Source organism: Lepidochelys kempii, chromosome 14 (assembly GCF_965140285.1).
Source record: "Lepidochelys kempii isolate rLepKem1 chromosome 14, rLepKem1.hap1, whole genome shotgun sequence".
In the NCBI taxonomy this organism is placed as follows: Eukaryota; Metazoa; Chordata; order Testudines; family Cheloniidae; genus Lepidochelys; species Lepidochelys kempii.
In genome coordinates, this window is record NC_136393.1 from 22,430,796 (window position 1) to 22,443,008 (window position 12,213).

The window sequence follows — 12,213 nt, forward strand, 5'->3', positions numbered from 1 at the left end:
GGTGTTACACCAGGCTGTGAGAGGCCAGGCAACACCAGTGGTTCCATGCCCCAAGAGGAGCTCTCCCCAGATCAAACACAGACCTGGCTGATTGCATCGTTGGAGATTTTCAGGTCTGTCATTTCGGGGGCCCTGCTCCACGAGCCCACAGGCAGGGCATGCGGGATAGGGGTACATCCACATGGGGGGCATAATTCCCAGCATGAGGACACAAACCGGTGCTGGCCCCCATCGAGACAGAGAGCTAAAAACAGGGTGTAGCATGGGCAGCAGGAAGGGCCAGCCACCCACGTGCATGTACAGTATCTCAGCCAGGGGCACCCTCAGGGGGCAGAGCTCAGCAGTGCTAGCCTGTGGGGAGTTGGGGGGAGCTGTGGAGAAGACCCGGCTGAGCTGTTTTACCTGCATGACATCCAGCCCTGCCCTGAGGGGGGAGCTCCAACAGTGCCGTGATTTGTACCAGTCCAGCGTACCCTGCTTTCAAACTGTACCTGTGCAGACTGTGGCTTATAGCACTTTTGCCTTTCTGCCCTAGCAGCCCAGGGTTCCAGTCCAGTGTGTACAAAGCTAAAGGAATAAGTCAAGGCTCCCTTTGCTAGCTCTGGGGCATGGATCTGGAAAAGTCTCCTGCTTGCTTGTGGGGAAATAAAACTATTATGACCAAGTCCAACTTCAAAAACTACCCAGATCAAAAGGCCCAAAGTTGGATTTAGAGATTTTCATCTGAGCTCTTCCCCAGCCCTCTTCATATTGGGAATAAACTCAGCAAAGCATCTACAGGCCACTTTGGAGTTGGATGCAATAATCAATCTTCATTTTGCACAGGAATGTAATGTTGGGTCCCTCCTGGGTTCCGATGATGATTTAATAAGCTATAATTTAATTAAAATGCTATCCACTTGGAACAAATATGAAAGGAGATTAACAGGCACAAAAATTAATGTAACATTTAAAATTCATCTTTCCCCCCGGGAGCGGGTTTCTAATGCTTTAATAAATAGATCAAAAGTTTATAATCTAGCCACAGCCACCTTAGAGATTGTGTCTGCGTTTCCACAGCTAATAAAAACTTACATGGCACGTAATGTTGCACTTCCTATTTCACAAGCCAGGGGAGTAGATGTGGGTGGAAGTCACTTCCCTAGGTAACCCATTCCAGTGCTTCACCACCCTCCTAGTGAAATAGTTTTTCCTAATATCCTACCTACACCTCCCCACACTGCAACTTGAGACCATTACTCCTTGTTCTGTCATCTGCTACCACTGAGAACAGCTTAGCTCCATCCTCTTTGGAACCCACCTTCAGGTAGTTGAAGGCTGCTATCAAATCCCCCCTCTCTCTTCTCTTCTGCAGACTAAATGAGCCCAGTTCCCTCAGCCTCTCCTCATAAGTCATGTGCCCCAGCCCCCTAATAATTTTTGTTGCCATCTGCTGGACTCTTTCCAATGTATCCACATCCTTTCTGTAGTGGGGGGCCCAAAACTGGACGCAATACTCCAGATGTGGCTTCACCAGTGCCGAACAGAGGGGAATAATCACATCCCTCGATCTGCTGGCAATGCTCCTACTAATGCAGCCCAATATGCCTTTAGCCTTCTTGGGAACAAGGGCACACTGTTGTCTCATATCCAGCTTCTCGTTCACTGTAATCCCCAGGTCCTTTTCTGCCGTTTGTAAGCACTGAATTTCAGATTAATCCCCTACTCCCCCCCCCCCGGTAATTCTCAGAGCAAAACTCAGCCAGAATTGCCTGGTGTAGTCTGATTTCACACTGGGGCTGCAAAGATTGTCCCGCACTACACCATAAATTCAGGCACCAGGGTTGTTCAGAACCTGGAACATGTGTTCAACATGTCAGTGATTGTCAGCAAAATGTTCCAAGCAAACCCACTGCGAGTCTGTAAGGAAATAGGAAATCAGGCGATTTCCCCCTGGTTTCAGTTCCCACCGCACCCGGTTCTGCTGGGATGAAGCTCTCACAAGCGGGGTGGCTGGGTTGGGACGTTCCCTCTGTGTAAGGTTGCAATTTTTTTTTCTATATGAGAAAATAACTTCTCCCATTCCCAGCTCCCACTTGCCCAGAACATAGACACGGCCGAGGAACTTTGCCCAAACAATCAGCAAAAATGGAAAATTTTAGCCCCCACAGAAAGCTCTTGGGCTATGAAAACAGGCTTAGAAACTGGTGCGAAGGATCGGGGGAGTTAGGGCTAATGGCACCTGCTCTTTGGTTGTTTTATCTATTGCACGCATGCACGATGGCAGAGTACCCTCTGAGAGCCGCATGGCCACATTTGTAATGGTGAGAGCAATTACCCGTTGGAACAATTTACCAAGGGTCAGGGTGGAGTCTCCATCCCTGACTATTTTGCACTCAAGAGCGGATGTTTTTCTAAAAGTTCTGCTCTGGGAATTATTTGGGGCGGTCCCATGGCCTTTGTGACACAGGGGGCCAGACTAGATGGATCACGATGGTCCCTTCTGGCCCTGGAATCCATGAATCTCCACCTGTGTAAGTCTAGAGACACTCTCCTGCTACCAACGGGTTCCTCCGGATTTACACCGACGTAAGAACAGCATCCGGCCTGGCGAGTCAAACTCCTCCCGAGTGACATGTTGGAGAGGAGAGTTGGGATCGAAATGCAGGAGATTCGTTAGAAGGGGGTTGGGAACGCTTCTCCCCAGGCAGGTTCCCTTTCCCTACAGCATGCCGGGAGCTTCTGGTGGGCGCTGCTCCTTAGCCACTAGCTCAGGCAGTGCCCAGATGTGAGCAGGTCCCACCCTCTCCCCGTCCCGACTGGCATCAACACACCCAAAGCAGGGCAATGGACTGACCTGCACCTGAGCCTCACTCCTCATCAGGTAGCGTATCTTGCTGAGGATACTCTGCTGGAGCTGCTCCCATGAGATGGCTCTGTCTTCTCTCGTCAGCAGCGGGGGGCCAAACCTGGAAAGCCACAGACAGCAGATTGGAGACTGCACTAGAAAAGAAATCACTGGCCAATCCGGGCAGGAGCCATCTCCTTAATGGGCAACCACCCCTCGCTGAGCCTCTCAGGCGTCTCTGGCCATCCCCTCTCCTGTTCAGGGGTGAAAGCCCCCGGTGTGCTAGGATACGTCCTAGGGGCTCTAGCTGGTCTGGGAGAAGGGAGCCCCAAAGCACACAGCCATGCAGAGAGGAAGCACTGCCTAGCAGTCAGAGCACAGCACTGGGTACCTGAATTACTGCCTCCATTCGTCAGAGGGATAAATGCAGACAGAGCGACAGCAGGCACACAAGGAGTCAATGGAAGATCCTGAAATGGAACCCAGGAGTCCGGGCACCTGTTATTTTGCTCCATCCATCCATCCATCCATCCATCCATCCATCCATCCATCCACTACCTTCTGAAAACCACCCATTACTTGGCGATCGTTGCAACATTCAAGACAAGGTGGCACAAATAGGGCATTTCTGGGGTTCCCACAGCCATCCACTGGGGAGTTTCTTGCACCTTTTTTTAAAGCATTCGGCACCATTCACGCCCTGAGGGAGGTTACCCGGCCTCATGGGGCTGCTGCTCTGCCCCAGGCTCACTGGGGACTTCAGCAAGTGCTGAGCTATGCAGCCTAGGGTGCACGAGCGCAGGGCAGCAGCCAAGAGGAGATGAGCCCCAGGATGAGGCTGGAGTGGGTAGGAAGTGGCTCGCCTGGCCACGGCTGCTGGGACAGCAGGGCTCACACCCACACTGGGCCCGTCTGGGTGAAGTGTAAGTGCTTCCCACTCAGTTGCACTCTATAAAGCGCAGTGCATGACAAGCCATTTCCCAGGCGATAATGTTTTACTAGCTGCTTCGAGCACACAGAGAACGGTATTTAATGGGATTTGTGATGTGAAATGCGACTTCATGACCAGCCGATGGCGGCCCGCCAGCCAGCAGTCTGTGTCAGAGCTCCTAGCAGGGCACGCTGAGCCGCTCCCCCCCTCGGCCCGAGAACCAGCTTGAAAGGAAAAGAAATATGGGCCGGGCTTAGCGTCACCGGGGGCCGAATGGCCCAGCTTGACCAGAAGACCCAGCACAGGGATTCCAGGAGCAGCACCACCTTCTGTTCCCCTCCCTGGAGCCCTGCCCCATCCAGAGGAAGCAATTAGCCCGCCAGAATGCCTGCTTTCTCCGGGCTTAATGACAGCCCAGCTGCTGGGCCAAGCGACAGAAAGAAAATCACTTCCAACAAGCCCCAGCTTCTGCTTCATTGCCCACTTGATCCGGCGCCTTCCTTTCCAGAGATGTCAAGCAGGCTCGGCCCGGGCTCAGGAAGGGGGAGGCAGAGGCCTGTTCCGGACTGAGCCATTGTGTTCTCCATCGAGCAGGGAACCAACCGATGGATCCAAACCCCTGCACTCGGGCCGGCCCCGGGGACCGAACGCTGTGTTCGCAGACCCCACCCGGCACGGGGTGGGTGCAATGACACGACGTGAATCAATGGAGGAGTCTGTGCATGCATGAGAGGCCTCTGAAAGTCAGGGGTATTGCTAACGTGTCTGGAGAGCTGGCAGCCCCTAACAGGAAGATGCCAGGGTAGGATCCTGGCTGCTGGAGATGGGAAGGGCCAGGAGACCATTCTCTGCTAGATCATGTTTTCGTTGCTGGGCCGTTTTTGGTGCTAAGAAATCTTTCCTGGTGACGCTCACAGCCAGCACAGGGAGGCATCGATGGGGCAGGTGCTATGGCCCCCACCCCCACTGCATCACTGACTGACCCACTGACTAGCCAAGCTCCCAGCTTGGACTTTGGGCAAATGTTGCTTCTCACCTGCCTGCCAGACTCAGGATGGGCAAAGAGGGGTGGGTCAGACAGGAGCTGAGGAGAACCTGGCCCAGGGCTCAAACCCAACCTTGCCTGAGGCCCCATTGATCAGTTCAGCTCTCGCTTATGCCCACAGTCCTCCAGGTTTCCCATTTCCAGGAGCAACTTGGAGCAGAAGCATTGAGACTGTTCTTGTGGGAGCTGCTGGCGCTGGCAATCCAGAGAGCCCGTTTACAAGGATCCTGCCTGAGCAACGAGCAAATAGCTGCCTGTTGCCAGAACGACTCTGAGTTTCCATTAAGGGGAAAGCAAACCAAGGGAGGACAGAGCCCATCAGAAAGCATGCTGTGTGCATCTCCTCTGGCATGCTCTGCACCCAGCTGAACACAAAATGGCTGCCTGTCCCAGCAGTGTCCTTGGGGAATAATTCAATGTACAGTCCACAGGAGTCACAACAGTTACAGAGCTCTGCTTCCTGCGCTGTTCCCAGGGAAGTCCCAGCTCGGACGAGCAGGCATGGGAGAAGGTGTGGGGGGGCTGATATTGCCAGAGCTACACAAAACCCGTGCTTCTGTTTGTGTCTCCGGACAGACACACCCCAGTAGCTGTATATACCATACCTGCCTCTGTCTCTCCCTCACTCCTCTGCACATGCCTTGCCGTGCATGTCACTCTACTCCCAGAGCAGCCAGGAACAACCATCGAAAACACTCGTTCTAACTGACCAGACTCACTATTGTCTCTTTATTGACACTCACGTTATGTATCTGACACGCAAGAAAGGGCCCAGAACAGCTCGTTGGAACACAGATACGGCGTCGAGCTGTAGACTTCGGATCCTGGGTTTTGGTTCAACCCCTTATAAGGGCTGGGGTCGGTCACAAATTGTGGACTTTCCTAAAACATGGGCGATTGTGAGTCAGGCTAAGTTCTCTGAGAAGGCAGCACAGCCACGTGGGTAGGATGCAGGACTCTTGGGTCTCATTCCCAGCCATGACTTACTGCATGATCCTGTGCAAATCACGCCCCAGTCTGTGCCTCAGTTCCCCCATCCATAAAATGGGCCTAGCGATACTTACTCTCCTCTGTACAGCACTTACAGCTGTAGAGGGCTAAGCAAGAGCTAGGTGTGGTTATTAAAATAACACTCATCCAACCCAGACAAATCCCAATTCTGGAGCAATCTTCCATCGTTTACACCAGCGGTGGGCAAAAAACGGCCAGTGGACCAGATCTGGCTCACCAGCTGTTTTAATTCGGCCCTTGAGCTCCCACAGGGAAGCTGGGTCTGGGGCTTGCTCCGCTCTGGCACTCCAGCCGAGGAGCAGGGTTGGGGGCTCCACGTGGCTCTTGGAAGCAGCCTCATGGCCCTGCTCCAGAGCTCCAGCCGAGGAGCAAGGTAAGGGGCCGCTCCACATGACTCCCGGAAGCAGCCGCATGGCCCCCCAGCTGGAGCCCTCACCCCCCCTACCTGCACCCCATTCCCCTGCCCCAGCCTGGAGCCCCCTCCTGCACCCTGAACTCCTCATTTCTGGCCCCACCCTGGAGCCCGCACCCCCAACCAGAGCCCTTACCCCCTTCCACACCCCAATCCCAATTTTGTGAGCATTCATGACCCGCCATACAATTTCTATTCCCAGATGTGGCCCTCAAGCCAAAAAATTTGCCCACCCCTGGTTTACACAGATGCCACCATTTCAGCCATCAAAATAAACCAATAAATAACTAAAGTTTGTCAGCAAATCCAGGCTGCATCCGAAAAGGCAGCCTGCACTGCAGGAGCAGCAAGGAAAAAGCAGACATGTGCCTACAATTCCCTCTGCCCTTTATCCTGACACATGGGCTGAGGGAGTACCACACAACAGCCACAGCACACGAGAGGAGACACACCCGATGCTGGGATAAAGTCCCAGCCGAGTGCAGAGTCAGCAAAGAGGACAGAGCAAAACCAGAGACCCAGAAAGTTCAGCGCAAGAGTGAGAAAAGGAATAACCCAGCCACGGGAGAAACAAATTCCTGGACCCCCACGGATTCATACACCTCCTGGCTCCAGTTCAGCCCTGCCAGTTCAGCCCTGCCAGGAGCTGGCTCCCACCCAAGAAAGCCAGCTGGGGGCACCATGCTTATGCCCAGGGCGAATTGGGCCCAGCAGGTGCATGAAACAGAGAAGAGACCCAAGGAAGGACAACCCAGTCCTCCCCCCAACACGCACACATGCAATGCCCATCAGCTCCTCCAGCGGGTGATCTGTGACAGGACAGCCCCGACGGCACATGGCCAGGGCTGTACCCACCGCGTTCACCTCACACGCCTGCCATAGCTGCTGGGAAGGCCCCGGCTCGGGGTGGGCATGGTCAGTGTGTCACATCTGTGACCCCAGCATGTGGCTCCCAGCTCTGCGGGGGCTGTGTCGGGGTGCCAGAGGCATTGGCATGGGAGCTATTACACTGAGCCTCCTCGGCTGTATGGCTCCAGCTGCCACAATGGCCACCGGCCCCTGGGGCATCCGACGAGCAGCTTGCTGCTGGCACGACCCCAGCTAGCCAGGGGCCATGCTGACCTACCATACAGCCCTCTGGGACACAGGGCCCCTGTGAAGGTCAGGCAAAGCATCACTGAAATGCAGGCTGTGAAAAGCGCTGGGGAAGCACCGGGCTCCCCCCGTCCCTGCCAGCGGGAAGGTTAACACTCAACACTGGACAGACAAGGCCGCTTGTGGGACCTCGTGCACATGGCTCCAGCCTGACTCGGTTTCCTTCCCTACGCAGACAGCTGGCCAACCTCCCGCCAGTGCGAGGCCCAGGGCCCGTGGGGATGCTCCGCTGAAGGGGCTGGACGAGTGCTGCCAATGGCATTAACATTCCCGACCCACAGCCGCCGACAAGGGGTGGGAAGGATCCCCAGTGAGATGTGGGCTGCTGCCTGTCTGCCCTCTGAGTGCCCTGCTGCACTCCTATGCCCTCTGCCCCACTCTGGTTCTGGGCCGTTCCAGGGAGCGATGCCCCACGAGACGGCCAATGTGGCATCATCTCAGAGATGTGGAGGCAAGGGGGGCCTGTGACTTTTCCTCCAGCCCTCCCCCCATACACATACCCTGACAACCCCACCCCCGGCCCGGGCAGGGAGAGACTGAGATGCCCTGTGACTGGCACGGCCCTCCGAGAGCTCAGATGGGCTCTCAGCGACAGCTCTGCCCCCAGGAGAGTGGGAGGGGGCGGCGGCTTCCCTCCTCTGAGCTGTCTTTGGAAGGAGGATTGAGAGGCCAGGCAGGGTCCTGAACTGGCAGCATCTGTGAGCATCCCTGCCCCTGTGCATGGAGAGAGGAGAACAGAGCCCCAGCGTGGCTGGGCCCAGGAGAACAGGGATCAGAGGGATCAGACAAGGTACTCGGTAAATGGCTTTATGTTGCTGGAGGAGGAGAGGCTGGGACGGAGTCCTTGTCCCCGAGTGAGGGGGGCACAGAGCCCCCTCATGGCCAGATAGAGTATTGCAGCAGCTCTGCCTCAGTTTCCCCACTCTCTTCTTTGGCGATCAGACTGATCTGGCCCTCCACCCCCGAGACAAGTCCCAGCTGCAATGACTGGCAATGCTGACCCCCATTTCCGGTCTGCAGTCCCACCACCCAGGGCCTGGCATGCTCTCCTGCTGCCCAGGGCCTCGGGCAGTCTGTGGTTCCTGTCCTGAGCCAGGCTCCTTGTCCCATGCAGGCAGCCTGTCTGTTCTGCTTCCCCTGCCTCTCAGCACTGGCAGCTCAATCCAGCTCAGCCCATCCACGGGGGCTATGCGGGGCAACAGCTTAAGTGCAAGAAGCGGGGGGAGTGGCTCTGACAAAAGGGAGTGGGCTCACTGGCACAAGATTTCAAGATCAGTTCTGCAGACCCAAGAGGTTCAATCAAGCACCTACCATTTCTGGTGCTTCGTTAATAATAATAACAATAACAACAACAACCCCAGCAGCTAGCTCTTATATAATGATTGTCAGCAGCCGCTCTCAAAGGAGGCCAGTGGCATTATCCCCATATTACAGAAGGGGAAACTGAGGCACACAGAGGTGAAGTGACTTACCCAAGTCCACCCAGTAGGCCAGTGGCAGAGCCAGGAATAGACCCCCCCCACCCCCAGGTCTCTGGAGCCCCAGGACAGTGCTCTAACCACTAGACAAGAGATTCAGCGACTCGGCCATGGCTTGCCCACTCCATCCCAAGGAGACAGGTGCCATGAGGCATCCAGCGCGGTAACACAATGGATCCCGGAGAAGCCAGCAGGAGCTTCTCCGTGTGGATTTGGGCAAGTGCACGTTGAACCATAATGAATTTGCAATTGCACCCTCCGGTTTGCACTCCCGGCTGCACAACCCGTGCACAGAACTGCATGATAGGCACATCCCCCAGCATATAATGGAGGCAAAGCGACATACCTGGCAGCTTGCAGTCCCGTCCCTGCTGTGTTGCAGAGGAGAAGCAGCACTCTTCCACCTCCACCATGGTGCAAGAACTCCGAGGACATGGCCCCGGCATGGGGCAGTCGCTGGCCTTCGGGATCGGAAGAGTTGGGGGAAGATGGAAGGCTGAGGGGGCAGCCTGTAGAGGAGAAATACAAGAGCAAGAGGGCAGAGAATGAATCCTCGAGCCAGGGCTCCGGCATCGCACGCTGCACGGGGCACGTATGGAAGCACTGAGCAGGGGACAGTTACCGACTTGTTACCCCAAAGAGAGCGGGGCAGTGAACTCCTGGCAGGCCGGTGACCATGGAGGGCCAATGACATGCTGCCTCAGGCAGGCCGCATGACTCAGGAGCCCGCCGGTGGCTCCTCCTCCCTCTGCCAAGACTGCACGCTGGGGAGATCCGGTCCACCAGGCCTGGCTGTGCGCTGGGCTCCCCTGCTCCTCACCAGTCTGTGAGGCATTGGTGACCAGCTTAGGGCCTGTACATTTCCTCCTGCCCTGACGGATAAATCCACTGAGTAAGACTACTTTCCTGCACCACCGTGGGCAGGAGGAATCAGAAGGAGTCCCCGGCTGAGCACTGATCCATTTGCAGGGTGCACGGCTGGCAAGAAGGGCATGGCCCAGCCCACGGAGCACCTGCCATCTCCCGACCTTCTTACAATCCGGGCTGGGCAATTAACCAGTCTCCGTACGGTTGGGAGAGAGCAGGAGATTCTCTGTGCAGCTGGGCTGCCACGTGCCCCAGCTCCCAGTGCCGTACGCTCCATCTCCTCTGACGCTTTCCCATGTCAGCACTCTCAGTTAGCATGGAGAGGTAATTAATCACTGCCAGGCTTGTCTGGCCGCACGCCGCATCGCCCAGAATTACACAGGCGGAGGCTGCGGAACCAGATTTCCTGACAGCCTGAGGTTTCACCCCCGAGCACTCAACAGCCTGGCACCTGAAGCGTGAGACTAGCTCCGGTTCTGATGTCTGATCAGGGCAGGTGGAGTTTTAGCCACGCAGAATTTGTCTCCTTCCTGGGCTCTTTGCTGTTCTTTCCCCCTTCTCCCTGCAGAGCCACTCCCCACAAACTAGAAACCACAGTGGGGACTGACCGTGGCGGGGGTGGGAGTGGTCAGTGGTTTAACCGTGTGGTTCGCCCACTGCCCCTTTTGCACTCAGCAGCAGGCAATCAGCTCTCCTCCGATGGGCACAGAGCACAAGGACTTGGGGGGCTGGCGAGGATGGGGGAGAGCAGGGACAGGCACAAGAACCCAGCTGGCCCATCCTGGGTGCCACCCGAATGCCAGCCCCCCTGAACCACATGCCACAGGGTGACACTCAGCCGAGGGATGCCAGGCAGAATGAGGACGAGCCCTGGGCGCACACACAGCCCTGGCAGAGAACAGGAGACTGGATGCCACCTGCTCCCCCCCCCCACACTCTGATACCGTCACGCCCCTGGCGCCTCCCCCGAAGAGCCGGATGCGCTGGTGCAAAGCTTCCTGGGCTGCTGCTTTCTCCAGGGTCCACATTTTATCCCCTCCCTGCTCCATTCTGCCCTTGAGTGCCAGCCCCCCTTCCAATCCCACCGACAGGTCCCTGCCCTGCCGCTGCCCGCACCAGCCCAGCCGAGCGCTGCCTTGAGATCTGCCGGCAGGCAGAGTCCAAAAGGCCAATGCATCTGAACCAGGCACTGCTCGGACGGCTTCCAGCTACAACCAGCCCCTCCTCTGCTTCGCAAACCTGCGGCCGAGCCCCTTGACACGGGAACTGTTACAAGAACCGAGCACTGATCGCACTCCGAGGAACTCAGATGGAGCCCCGGCAGATCTGGCAAAGCAAGAAACGAGCTGTAGGGAAGAGTAACACCAAGGTACTTGAGCCAACAGGGCACGGGCACAGCACGGGGGGGTGGGGGAGTGTGGGGCCTAGAGGGGTACAGCGGGTCAATGCACCAGGCTCTCATCTCCAGACACCACCTCGGTTGGCAGGTCACAATGGGCTGAGCCCTCGATTCAAGTCCCTAAGGGAGGGGTTGCTGCACAGCACTTGGGCATGCTTGGCAGGCGACACGGGAGGTGCCAGAGCTGGAACAGCTGCGGCAATGTTGGAGTACGGAGCATTGACAAAGCAGGGTGGGGGCAGACTGGGGAACAAGGGGGCTGCACAGCGGTGCAGGACTCAGGGGCCCTGGCAGAGCTGTGTGTGAGAGGACTAAATGAGAACGGTGGGGTGGAGCTGCAAGATTGGACTGAGGTGCAGCAACCACAGAGATGTGTGGAAAGTCGGGGCTGCATTTCCCTGCAGCCAGTGCTGCCCCTCACCCGCTCACTCCTCATCCCCTCCACTGTTTTACCTGAAACCCCGTGATCCAGCTGGCAGAGGCTACAGCCTGACACTGACCTGCGTGTTTAGGGTGAAATGGCTGTAGAGACCTCCCGGGCCCCGCTCTGGGGCCTGTCTCTGCTCCCTGCATTGCACTCTCTGGCCCCATCCCAACCACGTGCCACACAGACAGGGCCACTGGATCCTACTGGGCCAGATGTGTGCTCCAGACCCCATCTCCAGATGTGCACAGCTGCCCCTTGCCAGGCTAGACCTGATGGGATTTGGAGCTTGGCTTCCCCTGATGTCGGGGACGAATGGAAGCGATCAACATCTGGCTGCTGAGAAGAGCTGTTGGATGATCCCTGGAGCTGCCGCCTTACACCCGACTGCTACTAATAATGATCATTATTCACCCAGGGGACCTGCTGTGAGGGCTGAGTGCCCCTGGCTTGTGGAAGATCCAGGCCCAGACTCGCTCCAGCTGGGCAGCAGGCAGGGGCCTGGGGCAACAAGGGGCAGGCTGCCCTGACGGGTGCACATGGGGAGAGGGTGGGGGCTGGCCAGGGTGGGCTTGTGCTCTCAAGCATCCTTCTGCACCAGCCCAGCTGCTTCGGGAGCCCTGCCTGCAGCGTGCAGCTGCCCCCGTCGGACACACCAAGGGAA

General features: G+C 56.8%; 1 protein-coding gene across 1 annotated transcript in view; it reads right to left on the reverse strand.

Moving 5' to 3' along the window:
• The window catches only part of USP43 (ubiquitin specific peptidase 43), a 185,323-nt gene that overhangs the window by 43,717 nt on the left and 129,393 nt on the right, over positions 1-12,213 (reverse strand). The window contains exons 7-8 of the mRNA XM_073310194.2: positions 9,206-9,368; positions 2,837-2,948 (exon numbers count right to left, since the gene is read on the reverse strand). Coding sequence (XP_073166295.2) covers positions 2,837-2,948; positions 9,206-9,368 — 275 coding nt within the window. The remainder of the gene's footprint in view (positions 1-2,836; positions 2,949-9,205; positions 9,369-12,213) is intronic.